Raw genomic sequence first — 17,986 nt, forward strand, 5'->3', positions numbered from 1 at the left:
GTGTAAATAGGCAAAAAGAGAAATTAAAGGCATCCAGATTGGAAGGAAGTAAAACTGTCTTTATTCACACATGACATGATTCTATATGTGGAAAATCCTAAGGAATCAACAATAACAACAAAATTTACTAAAGTTAGTAACAGCAAAGTCACATCTCCAAGTGTGATATAAAAATTAAGAGTATTTTTATATGCTAGTAATAATTCAAAAATGAAATGAAGGAAACAGTTCCATTAACAATAGCACCAAAAATCATAAAATACTTAGGAGTAAATTTAACAAACGATGTGTAAGAATTGTACACCAAAAATGACATCACTGGAAGAAACTAAAGTATGGAAACTAAGGAATGGAAGGCTATAACATGCTCATGAGTTAGGAGACTCTATATTCTTAAGCTGTCAGCTTTTCCCAGATGGATCCATAGGTTCAACACAATCCCTATCAAAATCCCAGCTTGCTCGCTTTCTTTCTTGCAGTAGAAACTGACAAGATGATTCCAGAATTTGTAGAAAAATTCATAGGACTTAGAATGAGCAAAACAATTTGAGAAAGAAGAAAAAACCTGGGAGACTTACACTACCTGATTTCAAAACATACCATACGGCTCCAATAATCAAGACAGTGTAATGTGGATTTGAGGACAGGCATATAGACCAAGAGAATGGGCGTGAGAATCCAGAAATAAACCCATATATTTATGCTCAATTGATTTCTGACAAAGGTGCTGTGACAGTTCAATGGGAAAAATAGTCTTTTCAACAGAAGGTGCCAAGGCCATGGGATATCTATAAGCAAAAAATTAAAAAATAAAAAAAAAATAAAGGAAATTAACTTAGACTTGACCTCACACCACACCCCAAAATTGACTGAAAATAAATTACAGACCTAAATATAACAGTTAAACCCATAAAACTTCTGGAAGAAAACGTTCATGGCCTTGGGTAGACTATCAAAAGCATGAGCTACACAAGAAAACATACATTGGACTTCATTAAGATGTAAAACATTTTTTTTAAAGAAATGATGAAGAAAATGAACAGACAGCCACAGAAGGGGAGAAAATATTTGTAAGTCGTATCTCTGATAGAGGACTTGTGTCTGGAACACATAAGCCACTCTTATGACTCAGTAACAGAACAAACAACTTAAGCAGGAAAACAGGCAAGAGAGTTGAATGCACACTTCACCAAACACGACTATGAATGTCGAATAACCACATGAAAGTCTGCTCAACATCATTGGTGATTAGTGAAATGCAAATCAAACCCACAATGAGATGTGATCACATACTCACCAGATCGGCTAAAATAAAAAAGACCACCCCTACCACATATTTGCAATGATACAGAGAAAGTGGAACATTTGTATGTTACTGGTGGGACATCAAAATGGTACAGATCCCTTTGGAAAACAGGTCAAGTTTTTTTTTTTTTTTTAGAAAGTTGAAAAGAAACTTACCATAGAACCCATCAATTTCACTCTTAGGAACCTAAGATGTGACAATGTATGTCCATACAAAGGCTCGTAGATAACAGTCCACAGCAGCATTACCTATAATAACCCCAAACTGCAAACTATCCAAATGTCCATCAACTGGCAATTGCATAAACAAAATGTGGTCTATCCATACAACAGAATACTAGTCGGTATTAAACAGGAAAGAAAAACGTGGCACAACAAAGATGAACCTCAAGAACTTTACATTATGTAAAAAAAAAAACAAAAAAACAAAAACAAACCCTGAACTCAGAACACCACATGTTGGACGACTCCATTTACATGAAACCTTTACAAAAGGCAAATTTCTAGCCTTACAGAAATTTAAGGAGGGCGCCTGCGTGGCTCAGTCAGTTAAGCATCCAACTCGGGTCATGATCTCAGGGTTTTGAGATGAAGCCCCATGTCAGACTCCATGCTGGGCAAGGAGTCTCCTTAAGATTCTCTCTCTCTCTCCCTCTTTCACACACACTGTCTCTCCCCCTCCCTCCCTCTCTAAAAAAAGAAAAAAAAAAGAAATTTAAGGATACAAAGACAGAAAGACCGTGTCTAGGGGTGGGAACTGGCAATGATTGCAAATGGAATTGAGAGAATTTGGGGGATGCTGAAAATGTTCTAAAACTTAGGTTTGACGATAGTTGCACATCAAATTAGAAATTTACTAAAATCTGTCGCACATTTACATCACATGAACTTTATGGCATGCAAATTATACCTCAGTAAAGCTTTTAAAAAAAGATGTGCAAACAAAATTAATAGACGATAATAGACTTTAAGGGTAAAGAAAACACTGCTGGATATAAAGAGGAGGCTGTGTGATTATAAAACACTGAATCCAGCAGCGATGATATAAAAAGTTGAATATATGCATCTAGCCATAAGATCTAAAAACACATAATGCAAAAACTAACAGAAATATAAGGAAAATTAGACAAATTCCCCACAGCAGTTGGAATTTTGAGGTATTTCTCAGTATCGATGGATCAAGGAAATAACAATATTCCAATCAGAATATAGATTTCAAGAAAACAATTAGCCAGCTTGTCCTAATGGATGTAAATATAACCTTGCAGCTGACAGGGTCAGAATACGCATGGTATTCAAGTACAGAAGGTCCATTTACAAAAATGGATGACTTATTGTGCCATTAAACATGTTTCACAGTATTTCAAAGGACTGGTGTCACACAATCACTTTCTGTGACAAGCGAGCAATTAGAAAACTCTCACAAACCTAACGATGACAAAAGTCACATTGTAAATAGCTGCTGGGGCAAACAAGAGGTCATCACGGAGATGAGAAAGATGTATACGTGAATGGACATTAGATTCAAATGCTACATATCAAAACTGGGGGATGCCCTTTAAGTGGTAGTTAGACAAAAATGTACAGCCTTAAACTCACACCTTAGAAATCTAGGAAGTCTGAAAATTAGTAATTATCCAACCTAAGAAGTTAGAGAAAGAGCAATAGAGGCCAAGTATTTAGAAGGAAGAAAACAAAGAGAGGTCAATGAAACAAAATCAAAACTTACAAGAGTGAGGATCAATAAAGTCAAAAGTTTGTTGACAATATTAATAAAATTGGCAAATAGCTGGCAAGCTTGACCAATGGGGGGAAAAAAGCGAAGGCACAAATAAATAATACTGGCAATAAAAAAGGTGCTTAGCTACTGATGATACGGACATTGAAATGATAATGGCAGTAAATTGGAAAACTGAGAGGAAATGTACAGATTTCTAGAATGTACAACTGAACAAAACTGACACGAGAAGAGATAGAAAACCTGCTGTCCCATAACTGCCAAGTCTTTGACTCAGAGTGTGAAGTCTTCCCATAAAGAAAGCACCAGGCCCGGACGGCTTTACCTTTAAATTTCACCAAACATTCAAAGGGGAAACAAAAATTCCGAATCCCATATAAAATGTTCTAGAATGTGGAAAAAGAGAAAACACTTCCCAACTCATTCAGTGAGCCTCACGTACATTTGACACCACATCCTGATGAAGATGGTACAGAAGGGGAGAATGAGGTTAGGTATGTATCTCATACATAGATGGCAAGGCAAAAACCCTGAAGAAAACACTAGCAGGCGGATTTCAGCTGTGTCTAGGAAATAATGCATACTTTGAAGGGCTGGTGGGGCCGGAGTCCACATGGATGGCTGGACAATGGTTGCAGAGGGAGATGACCAACACCTAGGCCCAGCAGGGAGGCCGTGGGGCTGAAGAACCGGGTGAATGGCATCTAGGTGGCTCTTGGGGGTAAGCAGGGAGGGGTTGTTGGGATGACAAGGTCTCAGGCCAGCTGGTAGCTGGTGGTGGGCGGGGGGAATGGAGGAATCCCTCTGGGCTGAGGACAGAGCAGGAGGAGCTGTGTCTGGGGCAGACGGCAGGTCCTGGGTAACTGGGCTTGTCTGGTCCAAGGGGAGGGCAAATGTGTGCTCAGCAGAGGGGTCCAGGGCCGGTGTGCTGTGGAGAAGGGGTACTCCCAGGCTGGGGGCATTTGGGTCCAGGAGAAAGGTGTGCCTGGCCAGGGTTCTAGGACAGGAGGCTGTGGAAGGAGCGTCAGATGGTGGGGGTGGGGGCCCCTTCCCACCCACGCCCTCTGAGCTGGGGCCTGCAAACCCAGGCCTTCCCTGTGTCCGGCTCTAAGCCATGAACATTTCCGGCAAAAACAGAGAAGAAAGAAATCCTCCCAGCCCACTGTGCTCCTCATATCAGCAAAAGCAGTATGAGCTGAGCTTGCAAAATAAACAGGGCTCAACATCAGCCCTGCAGCCTGTCCTGGGGACTGAGCTAAGAATACGCACGGGGGCGGAAGGTTGGAGCAGTCTTCTCCACGGCTCCCCAGAGAGCCAAGGGGACGCCTGCCTCCCGAGCAGCTCTTGAGGGGCCGGGGGCTGGGCAGGGGCTGGTGTTCTCAGGACTCCTGTTCCAGGGCCTGGCCAGGCCACTCTGTCCTAATCTGTGCCGCTGCTCTGGCCAGCACAGCCCGTGGGCCTTACCGCCTGCTCCCCAACCCCCGCTCCCCAGCTTGGCCCTCCACACTGCTACCTGGCTTCTTTTCCAACAGGCCCCTCAAGGTTTCGTGTTTATGAAGCACTTTCTGGCTTCCTCTGTCTCTCTATCTCAGCTCCCCCACCCACCTGTGGCCTCCACCGGGACCGGCTCTTCACCGGACCCGCTGTGTGACCTTGGGCAACTGCTCAACCTCTCTGGGGCTCAGTTTCCCCACCCGTAAGGAAGGATTTATTTGGGCAAATGAGGGTCCTTCCTTCCCAGAAGGAGAACAACAGGAAGGAGCACGTGGAGGCTCTGGTGATTTTTAAACAGAAGCTGGCGAGGAGCTGCTCATGCCTTTCCCTTTCACTGCTAAAGGGAGGCCGGTGGGGAGCCGGCCTGAGACACGGGGAGCAGGTTCCCAACTGTGTGGGGGTGAGGCCCGTGGGGATGCAGCCTGTGGGGCGGGAATGCCAGTTTTGCTCTTCACAGCCTTGGAGCGGGGCGGGCCTCCACAGCCCAGCTGAGCCAGGCCAGGGACAGGGGCGCTAGGCACCCCAGGAACAGGCGGGCGGGGCACTCTGAGGTGGGGGGAAGCCCTCTGGCAGGCAGGAGCTGTGACAAGGGCTCCCGCGAGCAGGAAGTGCCTGGGACCCTTCTCCCCCTTGTGGCCCTTGGCCTGGACATAAGGGAAGGGGGCTCCTTGCAGGGAAACCGAGGCACCACTGGACAAGCTGAGCTAGCTTTCCCTGGTAGCTCCCTGCAAGCGGACAGCCCAGCCTCCTGCTCTCAGAATTGATCTGCTCCCGAGAATGGGGACCAGCAGCTGTGCTCCCTAAATGTCCTCCGCCCCCCCCTCCAAGCCCGTGTCCCGCAGCTGAGTGAGCGCGCCTGGGATGGGAGCTCCATCATAGCTGGGCCAGAGCCCTGCCTCCCAGTGTGAGGGCCAGGCTCCTGTCCCGCCCGCAGCCAGCCCCGCGGGGTCGGGGACGGCCCGGGGACTCTGGCCGGCTGGCACTGCTGCAGACCTGCTGGGCCCCGGAGGGCCGGGGGCGGCTGGATTTCCTGCCTCCGGCTTCCCGCAATCAGCAGGATTGCTCGGGGGTTGTTTATGGTCCCCATGGCCCTGGTGATAACTGTGATAACACGGGCCCGGGACGTGCCACCGTGCCCTCTGGACCTGGCGAGGCCCTTTCCCAGGGTCTGTCGCTGAGGAGGCCCGGGCCAGCAGCGGAGGAGGGCCGGGGCAGGCTGAGCCCATCCCTGCCAGCCCCTCGAGGGGCCGCGGGGGCTGCGATCTGGCACAGAGCACGGGCTTGGGCACCACCTGGGAGACCGCAAGCAGGTGGGTCCGGCTCTCAGACTGAGCCGGTTCCTCACAGCAGAAGGGGACGGGGACAGCACAACCCCAGTCTCCCTGGTCACCGTGCATGTGGATGTCCCAGAGTCCTCACGGCCCAGCGGTCACCCCTCTCCTGGGGGCCGAGGCCACCGGGGGCTTTGTTCCCAAACCTTGCCCCCAGGGATCAGGGACTCCGGAAAATACTTCCCTTTGTTGTTCAGATCTGAAGAAACGAGGGCGTGTCCGTAATTCCCTATCCTGGAGGCCGGTGCAGGCCCCACACTGACCGGGGCCAACCAGGCCATCCTGGGGGTCAGACCCGGGCAGGCAGCTGGATGTCTGTTCCTCTAGCCTCAAGAGGGGGCGCTGCTCCAGGAGACCCTACCCCCTACCCACGGTCACCCCCAGAGGACACCAGGCTCTAGTCTGAGCTTCAAGGGGTGGCCTGCCCTGAGAAGCAGTGGGCGGAGCATAAGAAAGCTCTAGAACAGCAGGGCAGGAGGTCAAGGAGAGGTGAGCGCATCTAGAAGCTGGTGCAGCAGCGGCCACGCCCAGGGCCGCTGGGGCAGGGAGGCCCGTGCACCCAGGGGCCACCATGAGTCCCATCAGCAGTGGGGGCCAGTCAGCAAAAGCTCCTTGGCCAGGGTGCCAGGGCTGGGTGAGGAGGTTGGACAGAGGGGCCTGGGTCTATTCCCTGCTCTACCTCGGCTTCCTCTGATGTCTAGAAGCCCCCCACAGGGTGCCTGGCCTGCTGTACTGGGGTGGGCCACCAGCAGCTCCTAGCGGGTTATGCCAGCCCCCAGCCTCTGGCCCTGAGAAGAGCGCGTGCTGAGGATACCCTTGTTCAGTGGAGGATCCCCAGGCCTCTGATACCTGTCGGCTGCTGATGTGACCTCTCCTGCTCACATCCTGCCAGATAGGGCCATCTGCCACTGGGCCATCTGCCTGAGAGCAGGCCAGGTACCTGCCTGGTTGGGGCCTGCACTGCCCGGGGGGCCAGGTCCCCTAGCAGGCCACATGTTGGGGGTCACACAGTCTCAGCTGGCTAGGCCCAAAGTGAGGGCCCCTGTGGGCACCTGGACAGTGGTTCTCCCTCTCTCTATCTGGGTCCATCCGGCGTCATGGCCCCACGGCCAGCAAAGGTCAGGGCAGATGATGCAGGTGGGGAAGGGGTGATGTTGCAGGCCGGGGCCCGGGGTGGGGTGGGGACAGGGAGCTGTGCCCCTGCCCTGCCTGCCCAGCTTCAGCAGGGATGGAAGTGGGCCAGAGCCCGGGGTTGCCAAGGAAACCGAGCAGCAGACACAGGCCCTGCCCAACAAAATCCCTCTATTTTTAGTCTCCCAGCTACTTTCAGATAAAGCCCGTGTAGACCGACGAGCTGTCGGGCAAGATAACGGCCCCCTCCAAACCACGGACACTTCACAGAGTGGGCCTGAGCCTGAGAAAGGCTCCCTCGGCCCCCCAGGACACCCCGGGAGGAGGCTCCCACGCTGAGAGGCCCACAAGCCTGCCGGAGACATGGAGGCATCCCGGTGGCCGAGGGGCCCGTGCTTGAGCAGAGGGAGCGCGGGCTTCACGGCAGAGGAAGACCCCCAGGCCCCGCGTTCCACCTGGATACTGAGCGGGGCCTTGGCCAGCACGGAACCCCTCCCAGCACGGTCTGCACCCTACCGTGGAGGGTCCTTGAGCCTGCAGCCCCAGCTCCCCGCCGACGCACCCCGACGCACCCTTGTGCCACTCTCAGCACCTCTGACCTCTCTGAGCCCACATGGCGGTGGTGTAGACGGCACTGCCCACCCCACCGTGCCCTGGGTGGCCTCAGCTACTCCCGAGAGGGGCCTGGGGGCACCGGGCCCCACTTGTCAGTAAGGATGCCGCATGCCAGAGGTCCTACAAACCAGGTCCCAGGGGATTGATGCCCGCTTCGTGTGGGGGAGTGGACATGAACCTCAGCTCAGGGAGACCCATATGAAACGCCCTGAGCACAGGCCGGGGGGCAGGGAGGCCCGCACACGGGTTTGGGACACAGGTGGGAGAGTGAAGGGCTGCTGTGGCCGCCGCCCCAAGGACCAGGACCGTCATCAGAGCCCGCGTGGCCCGGGACTCCCGCGCCTACCTTGTCTTCCACCCGGTTCAGGCGGGCCCCGATGGTGTTGCTGCCGCGGTCCTTGCTCTTCTCTGTGGGGTGGAGCACCCAAATCAGGGATGTGTGTGTTGGCAGCATGGGGGTACTTGAAGGGAAGGGTGATGGGGGGGTGGCCTGGGGTCAAAGGTCTGCACTGTGAGCACCTCCACGGTGGGAACCCTGGGAGGCGTGGGGGGTGGCCCGCAGGGCCTTGGAGAGCCTGGCACACAAGGACGGCACGGCCCTGCGGGGGCTGCGGGCATGTGCGGACGCACCCCGTGTTATGGCACTGTGTGGATACGGCGTGTTGCAGGGGCGGAGGGTCTGTGGCGACCCTGCGGTGGGTGAGCCTGTGGGTGCCGTTGCCCCAACAGCATTTGCTCACTTCCTGTCTCTGTGCCACATTTTAGTAATTTGTGCCATGGTTCAAGCATTTTCATTATTCTTTGTCGGGGTGATGCGTCATCTGAGACGAGCCCCACTGGCGGCTCAGGTGACGGCCGGCACTTATTAGCAACAGTCCTTTTGGGTGAGGTCTGCTGGTTGGTTTTTCCAGATGCAGAGCCGTTGTACACAGCGGACTACGCTAGGGCGTAACTCTAACTTTTATCTGCCCTGGGAAGCCCTGAAATTCTTTTGACCCGCTTTATCGCGATACTTGCTTTATTGCGGTGGTCTGGAACAATCCTGCCGGATTGCTGACGTGGGCCTGAACATTCTGCGTGCCCCCCCACCCCCGCCCCCGCCACGCTGGCCTCGCCCAGCTGCCCTGCCATCCGGCCCCCGCTGAGCCGCGGCTCCCACTGCAACTTGGGTTGGGCGACCCACGGAACTGGCCTGGCCCCGTCCTCCCTGGAGGGAGCCGTAGGGGAACACGGGGGGTCAGGGCTGGAGAACGGCCCCCGCCCTGCTGCTGATGCTGCTGGCCCCTCAGGCCCTTGGGGCTGGCTACTCACCTGCATGGTGGTCACACCTGGATCTCTGAGGGCCTAGAAAAGCCCACTGTTTAAAGGGATCCTGCACTAATGGAAAATTCCTTTGTAAAGCACATGCCTAGGCACTTGGTCCAGGGTGGGGTCCACCTGCCCCCTCTGCGTGTGGGCCTGTCCTGCGCTTCCAAGGCCCTGGTGGCCCATTCTGAGGGGGAGAGGCAGGTGTGGGTGCCGGGGGGGGGAGGGGGAGGCAGGGAGTCTTGATGAGGAAACCCACCTGAGACGGAGATGAAGAGGGAGGGCTTCCCGATAGACTGGTCCAGCCTGGGAGGGAGGGAGGGAGGCAGATGGACACCAGCTCATGCTCGGCCCAGGCACCACACACACACCCAGCCCGTCAGTGGGTGGATAGGCCAGGTACCCAGCAGGGCAACAAGCCACCCACCCCTTCTGGGGACACCCACCATTGCCACCCACCAACCTGCCACGGGGCCTCACGGGCCCCAGAGGCCCATAGTACTGTGGGGAGCTCAGAGGCAAGGGGCAGTAGTTGGGCAGTCCCTTAGGCTTCCTCCCTGGGCAGGGCAGGGACTCAGGACAGCCCCGGGTCCCGTCATTGCTTTGTAAGAGGCCCAGGCCAGGCACCTCAGCCATGCTCAGAGAGACCGGCCTGAGAATGGCCCTTCCAGGGTGAGGCCCGGTCACGGAGCTGAGAGGGCTTCATGTCCCTACAGTGGGTTAGCCATGGTAGGGGGCAGCCTGACCTCTGGTTGTGGTCAGGACGGGCACAGTGTCCCAGCCATACCCTGGGACACAGCGGGGTGAGGTTCCCAGGCAAGCCCACCATAGAGGTACAGCTGGTCTGAGCCTGTGTAGGCCCTGAGACCACACTGCTTCCATGGGAACAGCTCTCCAGGCTGGACACAGGAGGCTGGACGCTGGCGTCTCCCAGTGGTTAGGGTTCCGGGCTCCAGGTCCAGGACGGGGAGGCCTCAGACGCGTAGCCCCGGGGGGCGGGACTCTGTGCGGCAGGCCCGGCCTCCCTCGCTCCGGGGTGCTGTGGTAGGAGGTGGGCGTGCGGGGTATCCTGCGGCTCTGTGGGGGCGGCTGGCTGCCGAGCCGGTACCGCTGGAGTGAGACGGTAGGGGATCCCCGCCCAGCCACCCCCCATCCTTGCAGATCGCCCCTGGCGCCCAGGCCCACCTTCTCTGCAGCTCTTTGATGCGCACCATGAGGTTGAGGTGGCCCTGGGAGTACTGCTCGATGACGTCCCGCACGTCGTAGGGTTTCCGCGCTTGCTGCAGGCCACAAAGACCGTCACTCCCTGTGCCGCACCCGGTTGGCCCAGCGCTGCCCGCCGGCAGGGGACCTCTCAGGGACTTAAGGAGACCACCCCTGTGGTGCAACGGGGCTGTCCTGGCCCAGGGCGCGCGCAGGGGCCCCCTCACCCCCAGGCCTTGGTCTCTGGGGCTTGGGGATCCCAGGCTGGCGACTTGGCCTCTCTGGGCCTTTGCTTCCTGCCCACTCACTGCAGGGCCCCTGCCTGCTTCCCCTTTGCAGGTTACCAGCCCCTGTTCTTGGGAAGAACCCGCCCAGCTGCTGGACCAGGAGGGGCCCAGCTTTGTGCAACCACTGTCTTCCCGGCCCCAAGCTGGGCCCTGACACTCGCACGGCTCTCTGGGTGGGGGAGAGCCTGCAGAGGTGGCCCTGGGTGACAGCCCCGCCTGTCGTGCCCGCTCTCCACGACAGGCTGCCTGCTGGGGCTCCGAGGCTGCCAGAGCAGAGGGGATGCTCCCCCAGCAGGCCTGGGGCAGGGCAGGGCAGCTGACCCCACGGCACCTCAGCTTGGCACCAGCTCTGAGCCCATGAATGCATATGTGGCTCAGGTGAAATCACCAGAAACCACAACAGAGAGAATGAGGCGTCTCATGATGTCGGCAAAACCTCAAGCCACATTTATGGCCCCGTTCCCAGGAGCCCGTGGGCAGAGGGTCTCCCCCAGGTAGCGGCAGGCTGGCTGAGTGGGGGGGTTGATGGCCCAGAAGGCCCTTCACCCACACAAGCCAGGCACTGGTGCGTGGGAACACAACCCCTCTATCCAAGGGGCCACGGGGACGCCTGGTCGGGTGGGGCCCAGGGCCTCATCAGCACTGGAGTCCACATTAGCCATGAGCCTGGGGTTACTGCCTCTTGCTGGGGAGGGCAAAGCCCCGGAGGCAAGCCAGATAGCTTGGTGGAGGAGGCTGGCCCGGGGCAGAGGCCACGAGGAACGAGGTTCAGAGACCCACTGAGGGTCTGGGCCGGGTCTCCTCCCCGGGGGACCCTGGGGACATGTCCTCCCTGCCCAGCAGAGACCTACCCCTTCTTGCGGTGCCCCCCTCCCCCTGAGACGGGGGCTCCCCTAATCTGATGGCATGGCCAGCCCTGCTTTCCCAGAAACATGGGGTACCCCGGAGGACACCTTCTTCACATCCCGGGTTGCACTTCTGATGTGCCCAGGGGCTCTGCCATCCACATGGGCAGCTCGGCAGTGTTCTGGCGGTGCCCCCGCTAGGATTCTGGACTCAGAATTCCAAGGCAGAGGCCTTCTTCCTCCCAGGGGCTGGAACCCAGAAGTCCAGGGGGTCCCTGTCCTCCCACATGACCTACCAAGTGGGGCCCTCGGCCCTCACAGGCAACACACAACCCCTCTCTGGGCCCCAAATCAGGCCCCTGAGGTTGGTGGGGGAAGGGCTGGGATTGACCTGATCTTCCCCAAAGCACAGCTGTGTCCCGGACTTGCCACCCTTGGGGCCCATGCTGGGCTCCAGAACCACCTGCATCATCTTGTGGGCTACATCCAAGGCCTGTCATGAGATCATAGGGGCGGGCATGGGAGAGGATTCTAGGCGGACCCTCTGCCCCCCCCCCCCACGCTCAGCTGAATGATAGTCATAAGAGCAACACTTAGGTACAGGCTAGCGATAATGTCCCCAGATCTTAGTTTTTCCTTCTGCAAGATGGGGGTGCTGAGTCCCACCCCTCCCTTCTGTAAGATGGGGTGCTGAGTCCCACCCCTCCCTTCTGTAAGATGGGGTGCTGAGTCCCACCCCTCCCTTCTGTAAGATGGGGTGCTGAGCCCCGGCCCCCTTCCGTAGGATGGAGTGCTGAGCCCCGGCCCCCTTCCGTAAGATGGGGTGCTGAGCCCCGGCCCCCTTCCGTAGGATGGAGTGCTGAGCCCCGGCCCTCCCTTCCGTAAGATGGGGTGCTGAGCCCCGCCCCTTCCGTAAGATGGGGTGCTGAGCCCCGCCCCCTTCTGTAAGATGGGGTGCTGAGTCCCACCCCTCCCTTCCGTAAGATGGGGTGCTGAGCCCCGCCCCCTTCCGTAAGATGGGGTGCTGAGCCCCGCCCCTTCCGTAAGATGGGATGCTGAGCCCCGCCCCCTTCTGTAAGATGGGGTGCTGAGCCCCGCCCCCCCTTCCGTAAGATGGGGTGCTGAGCCCCGCCCCCCCTTCCGTAAGATGGGGTGCTGAGCCCCGCCCCCCCTTCCGTAAGATGGGGTGCTGAGCCCCGCCCCCCCTTCCGTAAGATGGGATGCTGAGCCCCGCCCCCTTCTGTAAGATGGGGTGCTGAGCCCCGCCCCTTCCGTAAGATGGGGTGCTGAGCCCCGCCCCCTTCTGTAAGATGGGGTGCTGAGTCCCACCCCTCCCTTCCGTAAGATGGGGTGCTGAGCCCCGCCCCCTTCCGTAAGATGGGGTGCTGAGCCCCGCCCCTTCCGTAAGATGGGATGCTGAGCCCCGCCCCCTTCTGTAAGATGGGGTGCTGAGCCCCGCCCCCTTCCGTAAGATGGGGTGCTGAGCCCCGCCCCCCTTCCGTAAGATGGGGTGCTGAGCCCCGCCCCCCCTTCCGTAAGATGGGATGCTGAGCCCCGCCCCCTTCTGTAAGATGGGGTGCTGAGCCCCGCCCCTCCCTTTGTAAGAGTCTGTGGGCCTCCTCAGTGCGCACGCAGAAGGTGGCCCTGGGTCATGACAGTCAGCCTCCTGAGGGCCACAGGGCCCTGTGAGGCCTGAGGCTCTTGCAGGCACGCCAGCGAGGTCTGGGCCAGGGCGCGGGCTGCGTTCAGAGCTCTGGGGGTGCGGGCCTGGCCTGGGGCGGGGTGGAGCACAGCGCTGGGCTGGGCCCCCAGACAGGCTGGAGAGCGTGGGCCGTTGCCTGTAGGTGAATGTGGGCACCTGAGTGTGTCAGGAGCTTGTGTGATGCACATGTGTGTCTCTGGGAAGGCCCGAGAGAGAGCGTGAGAGAGACGGGGGGAGAGTATGAGCACGTGCCCGAGGGTGTGTCCGCAGGAGAGGGTTGGCGGCTGGACTCGGCTCTGGGGGGCAGGGGGGCTCAGAGCCCAGGCCACAGAAGGGTCAGTGCTGCCTGGCTGACCCCCAGGACCCATGTCCCGGCGGGGCCCCAGGCGCCCTGAGACTTATCTTGGAGCCGCTAGTCCCCCCGGGTCTGGTCCGCACTCCTGGAGGCCTCTGTCAGGGGCGGCCTGGGGCCCCGCTGGAGAAACCATCTCCGCTCGTTCTCTCCAGAGCTCATTTCCTCTGGCGGCAGCAGCAGGAGCCTGAGATGAGCCGAGATAATGCAGGGCTGTCCAGAGGGACCGATGGTGGACATGGGAGTTCAAGGCAAACTGGAAGGGCTAAGAGCCTCTGGCTCCTCCGGCCAGACACAGGGGCGGCCCGCCGGGCACTTATCGGCCAGGCAGTGAGGCAGGGGGGCGGGGGTGGGGGGCGGAGGGCCACCCGCCACGTCTGCAGCCCCTGAGGCCGGGGGCGGGGGCGGGGTGCATGCAGACAGACAAACAGGCTGCTATGGGGGAAGGGAAGACATCCCTGACAGCTGGGCCTGGGGTGGAGGCTGCCCTGCAGCCCGCAGAGCTCCTCACTGCCAGGCGCCCCCCGCCACGGCCGCTCCCCCCGTGGGTCCCTCCTCCCTGTGGCAACAAGGGCCAGCTGGTGAGGCTGAGGCCGCCCCAGGCCCCCGCTTTGCTCGAGAGCCTCTGTACCCCACCAGGGCAAACAGGGAGGCTCTCAGGAGCGTCTCCATTCAAAGGGCCCCACCTGCTTTTTTCAGGGGCCCCAAGGGTCCTGGGCACAGGGTGGGGCAGAAAGTAGGGAAGGTAGGGTTGCCCGGCCTGCCTCTGGGGATCACTTGCAGGGCCCTGGCCTGTGTCCGGCAGCAGGAAAGGGGACTCCCAGCCTGGAAGGAAGTACGGGGCCCCTGCTGATGCCCACGGGCAGTTTCCTTGCCCGCATTTCGGGGCCAGGGTGCTCCCCAAGTCAGCTCCAGCCATGGTGGGTGCCCATCTGCCAAGGACAAACTCTGTCCTGAGCTGGAAGCTGCCCACGTGACCCCTGAACTGGGCCTGCCAGAAGCCTCAAGTTTCTGCCTGCTGTGCTGGGTGCCCCTAAACCCGGCAAGCCCACTGCCCACCCTGGCACAGCCCCCCAGTTCCCGCTGCGCCTCGGGCAGTGGGTTCTAGGCTGCCTTGCAGGGCCCTGCTCTGGAGCCTCAGTGGCCTGGCTTCTCGGGTAGGGGCCATCCCCATTCTAGAAGATTCCCCACTGACCCCCCTCCTGAGTCCCGCCCCCTGCTCTACCAGGTTGATGTCTGGGGTTTTAGTTGTCACGGCTAGGCTGCTGGCCAGTGAGGGTACTACATCCTGGCCCTTCCCAGGGCCTCCCCCATGCTGCCCAGAGTGGACCCCTGCAGGGGCTTCTTGCAGCCCCTTCCCCACCAGGAAGGTGCTGGTGCTGCCAGGAGGTGGGCCCCTCCTCTTCCAGTGCCCCTTCAGCTCCCTGCCCTTCCAAGCTGCCCCTCTGCCTCTGAGAAGGCAGGCCATGGACTTCAGATACTCTAGATCTCTGGGGCCATCATGTCTTCCCCAGGATACCATCAGGGGGACCTCCGGGGGCCAGCCAAGAGTGGCATTTACTGTGCCTCATGTGTTTGGGCAATGAGAAGTCCCAGGCCCTCGTGGGACCCTTGGCACAATTTGTCCCAGTTTGGCGGTGAATGGCCTCCCTGCCCGGAGGCATCAGGCGGGCGGGCAGCAGAGTACCACCGAGGGACTGTGTGTGCGAGCCACCCCTGAGACGGTGGCCAGCTGCTGAGCCCCGAGGGCTGCACACGGCACTTGTCAGAGGGAGGAGCACGGTGGCCAGGCCTTCTGGAAGGAGAATGGACGCCCCTGAGGGTCCCCATTTCTGAATTCCACATGCTCTCAGGGTGAAGGCTGAGCCAGGGACCTCCTCAGACCAAGGACTGTCCCCACAGCAGAAGGAAGGAGCTGAGCCTGCTACCAGCTGGCTTTCTCTGGGGCCCTTCGGCTCCAAGGGCTCCAAGGGGCGGCTGCAGAAGACCTGGCCCTAGAGGGAAGGGGATGGGGAAGGGCAACCCTCCGGCTCCAGCCCCACCAATGGAGGAGCCCTTCCCTCTCCCTGTAAAGGGGGGGCCACCCCCTGGGGCACAGGCAGGGCCAGGCTACCCTTCTGTTCTCCTGACTCCCATTGGGGGTAGGGGGAGAACAGCGCCAGGAGCATTGACTCCAGGGGACAGGGCTCTGGAGTCGAGGGGACCCCACTTTCTGCCCAGGTGATGTGGGGCAGGCTTGGTGCCCTCTTTGTCACTCCCGAACCATCTGCCAGTCTATTAGGGGAGAGAAGGCTGAGTCCCTGAGGCTCTGCGTGCATGCAGCTTTAGGCTGGACCTCGGGGCAGGGTCCTTCCAGGGGCGCGCTGTCTTAGAGACGAACAATGAAGTCGTTTCAGGGTATTTGGTGAGTGAAGGGTCAGGTCTAGGGTGTGGCACGGTATGGAGGCCTTGTAGGCTTTGCCGTGGGTGGGAGAGGAGCTCCCGCACCTGGCCCAGGGCAGAAGGGCTTAGTGTAGGACTCACCTGGAATTTCTTCTTGGCTACAAAGTACTGCATGCGCCGAATGACCTTGATGGTGGCCCGGTGGTGCTCCCGCAGCCTGCGGTGGGGAATGGAGGAGGTGTGAGTGGCCCCCTGTGACCGTCATCCCGTGCCCAGCACTTTCAGACGCTTGGCGCCTTCCCAAGTGTCTCCTGCTGCATGCGGGCCGGGCCCTTCCAGAGACACGGAGAATGTCCAACCCCATGGGATGGAGGACTTCAAGGCTCCATATTGGTGGGGGAGGAGGGCAGGCCAGAGGCAGGAGACTTTTAATTAGCAGGATGATCCCAGAGGGACCCTTGCCTTGCCCGTTGCTTGGAAATGGTGCAGGAGTCAGTGTCCTGGGTTCACACGGGCTGTGCCTCTGATGCACAGAAGAACCACGGAAGCTTCTTTTCACCCTTGGGCCTCAGGCTCCTCACCAGTATAATGGGGAGGGAGTGCAAACAGAATGCGCCCAAGGCCCCTTTCAGCTGGAACATTCTATGTCCCCACACATGGGCACACACTTGGAAAATGTAGGGGCTATAGGACAAATTAGCCAGATAATTACTACCTGAGTCACTCTGTCAGGAGGTTGCATTGTTTCCCCTCTCAAGTGCCTTCTAGAAACCTAGATCCTTCTAGAAACAAAGATCTTTCTAGAAACATCAAAAAAGGAAACATGACTGATGACGTGCATAGAAAAAAGTCTGGAAGGAACTACACCCACATGGAGGCATTGGGGCTTTGGCCACCAAGACTGCATGTGACCAACCCTCTGCCAGGAACAGTGCTCTGCCCTGCATCTTTTATACGCTGGAGGAAAACCAAATTATGTGTAGGGAGATAATATCATGGAGCCTTTACATATTTTTATACTGAAAAACCTGAAAGCCAAGGGAAAAAATAGACCACAGAAACAGATCTTGAGGTGTGGCAGATTCAGTGGCCCAAATGCTTGTAGCTCCTCTGTCAGGAGATAGAGTTGGTTTTCTCACTACTTGAATTTGGGCTGACATTGACACTTGCTCTGACAAAAAGAATGCTGGGAAGTCACACCGTGTATGACTGATGTGCTCTTGGAATGTGGCCACGTGAACCAGACTGAGCTGGGTGGCTGGAGAGGCACGCCAGTCAAGAGTCAGTATCAGGGAACAGACATGGGAGTAAGGCCGTCTCTGACCATTCAGCCCCAGTCGGCCTCCAGATGACTGTATCTGCATGAACGCGCACCCAAATCCAGCACAACAACCTCCCCACGGAGCTGACCCCAAATTGCTGACCCACGGAATCGTGAGCAAGAAAACGAGTTGTGGTCCTGAGCCACCATATTTAGGTGTGGTTTACTAGGCGGTGATAGATTGCAGATAAAGAAATTAGGAGCCCCACATGGGACCCAGTCATATCAAGATCCTCAAACATATGGTGCTGGTTTGGAGACCAGGCACTGGGCAGATGATGGAAAAAAATGGCAGATCCTAAGATGCTGGACCTCGACCATGATGCCGTCATTAATTGGAGGATACTCTGAGGTGTCCTGGAGGGGTGAGTGAATTTTTCGCTGGGAGGAATGTAAAAAGTTATGGCCCAAGGGCAGCCTGGTGTGGATCAAAGATGGGTGCAGATCATGGCGGAAGTGGACCATGTTCTCAAGAGCCCTCGTAGCTCCCACTGTTGTCCTGTCAGAATGCTGCAGCCACGTGGACGTGTCTGAGCCAGCCTGCTGGAAGAGCAACGTGCAGGAGAGCTGAGACCACCCGGTCCTGCCGAGCTGCTGCTCGGATGAACCCAGGGGAGACCACCCAGATGAGCAGCCCAAAATGCTGACCCACCGGCTCACGAGCAAACAGATGGCTGTGGTTTGCTTCAGAGCTTTTAGATAAAGACTTTAAAATAACCATGATTAATTGGTTCAAGAAGATAGATGGAGTATGTCACCCAAGAAATAAAATCTGTATTAAAAATAATAAAATGGAAATTCTAGAACAGAAAGGAACTATACTGGAAATTAAGAATGTAGCAGATGAATTTGATAGCAGAGGAGATGCACAAGAAAGGAATGCGTGTGAACTGAAAGGGAATTGCCAGGTGGGGGCATGGAGACAAAATGGAATTAAACATACTGAAAAAAGGCAAGATGTGGGAGATAGGATTC

At 57.3% G+C, this 17,986-nt stretch overlaps 1 protein-coding gene across 8 annotated transcripts in view; it reads right to left on the minus strand.

The window, feature by feature from the left end:
- The window catches only part of KCNQ1 (potassium voltage-gated channel subfamily Q member 1), a 320,398-nt gene that overhangs the window by 62,172 nt on the left and 240,240 nt on the right, over positions 1 to 17,986 (minus strand). For 3 of the 8 annotated variants that reach the window (XM_027579589.2, XM_027579579.2, XM_027579583.2), the window contains exons 12-15: positions 15,832 to 15,907; positions 10,105 to 10,199; positions 9,179 to 9,225; positions 7,961 to 8,022 (exon numbers count right to left, since the gene is read on the minus strand). In XM_027579589.2, the coding sequence (XP_027435390.1) occupies positions 7,961 to 8,022; positions 9,179 to 9,225; positions 10,105 to 10,199; positions 15,832 to 15,907 (280 nt within the window). Of the gene's footprint in view, positions 1 to 7,960; positions 8,023 to 9,178; positions 9,226 to 10,104; positions 10,200 to 13,358; positions 13,496 to 15,831; positions 15,908 to 17,986 lie in introns of all 8 variants that reach the window. The other 5 variants (XM_027579581.2, XM_027579582.2, XM_027579585.2 and 2 more) reach the window with 3 other exon arrangements.

This window comes from Zalophus californianus, chromosome 11 (assembly GCF_009762305.2).
Source record: "Zalophus californianus isolate mZalCal1 chromosome 11, mZalCal1.pri.v2, whole genome shotgun sequence".
Taxonomy (NCBI): Eukaryota; Metazoa; Chordata; class Mammalia; order Carnivora; family Otariidae; genus Zalophus; species Zalophus californianus.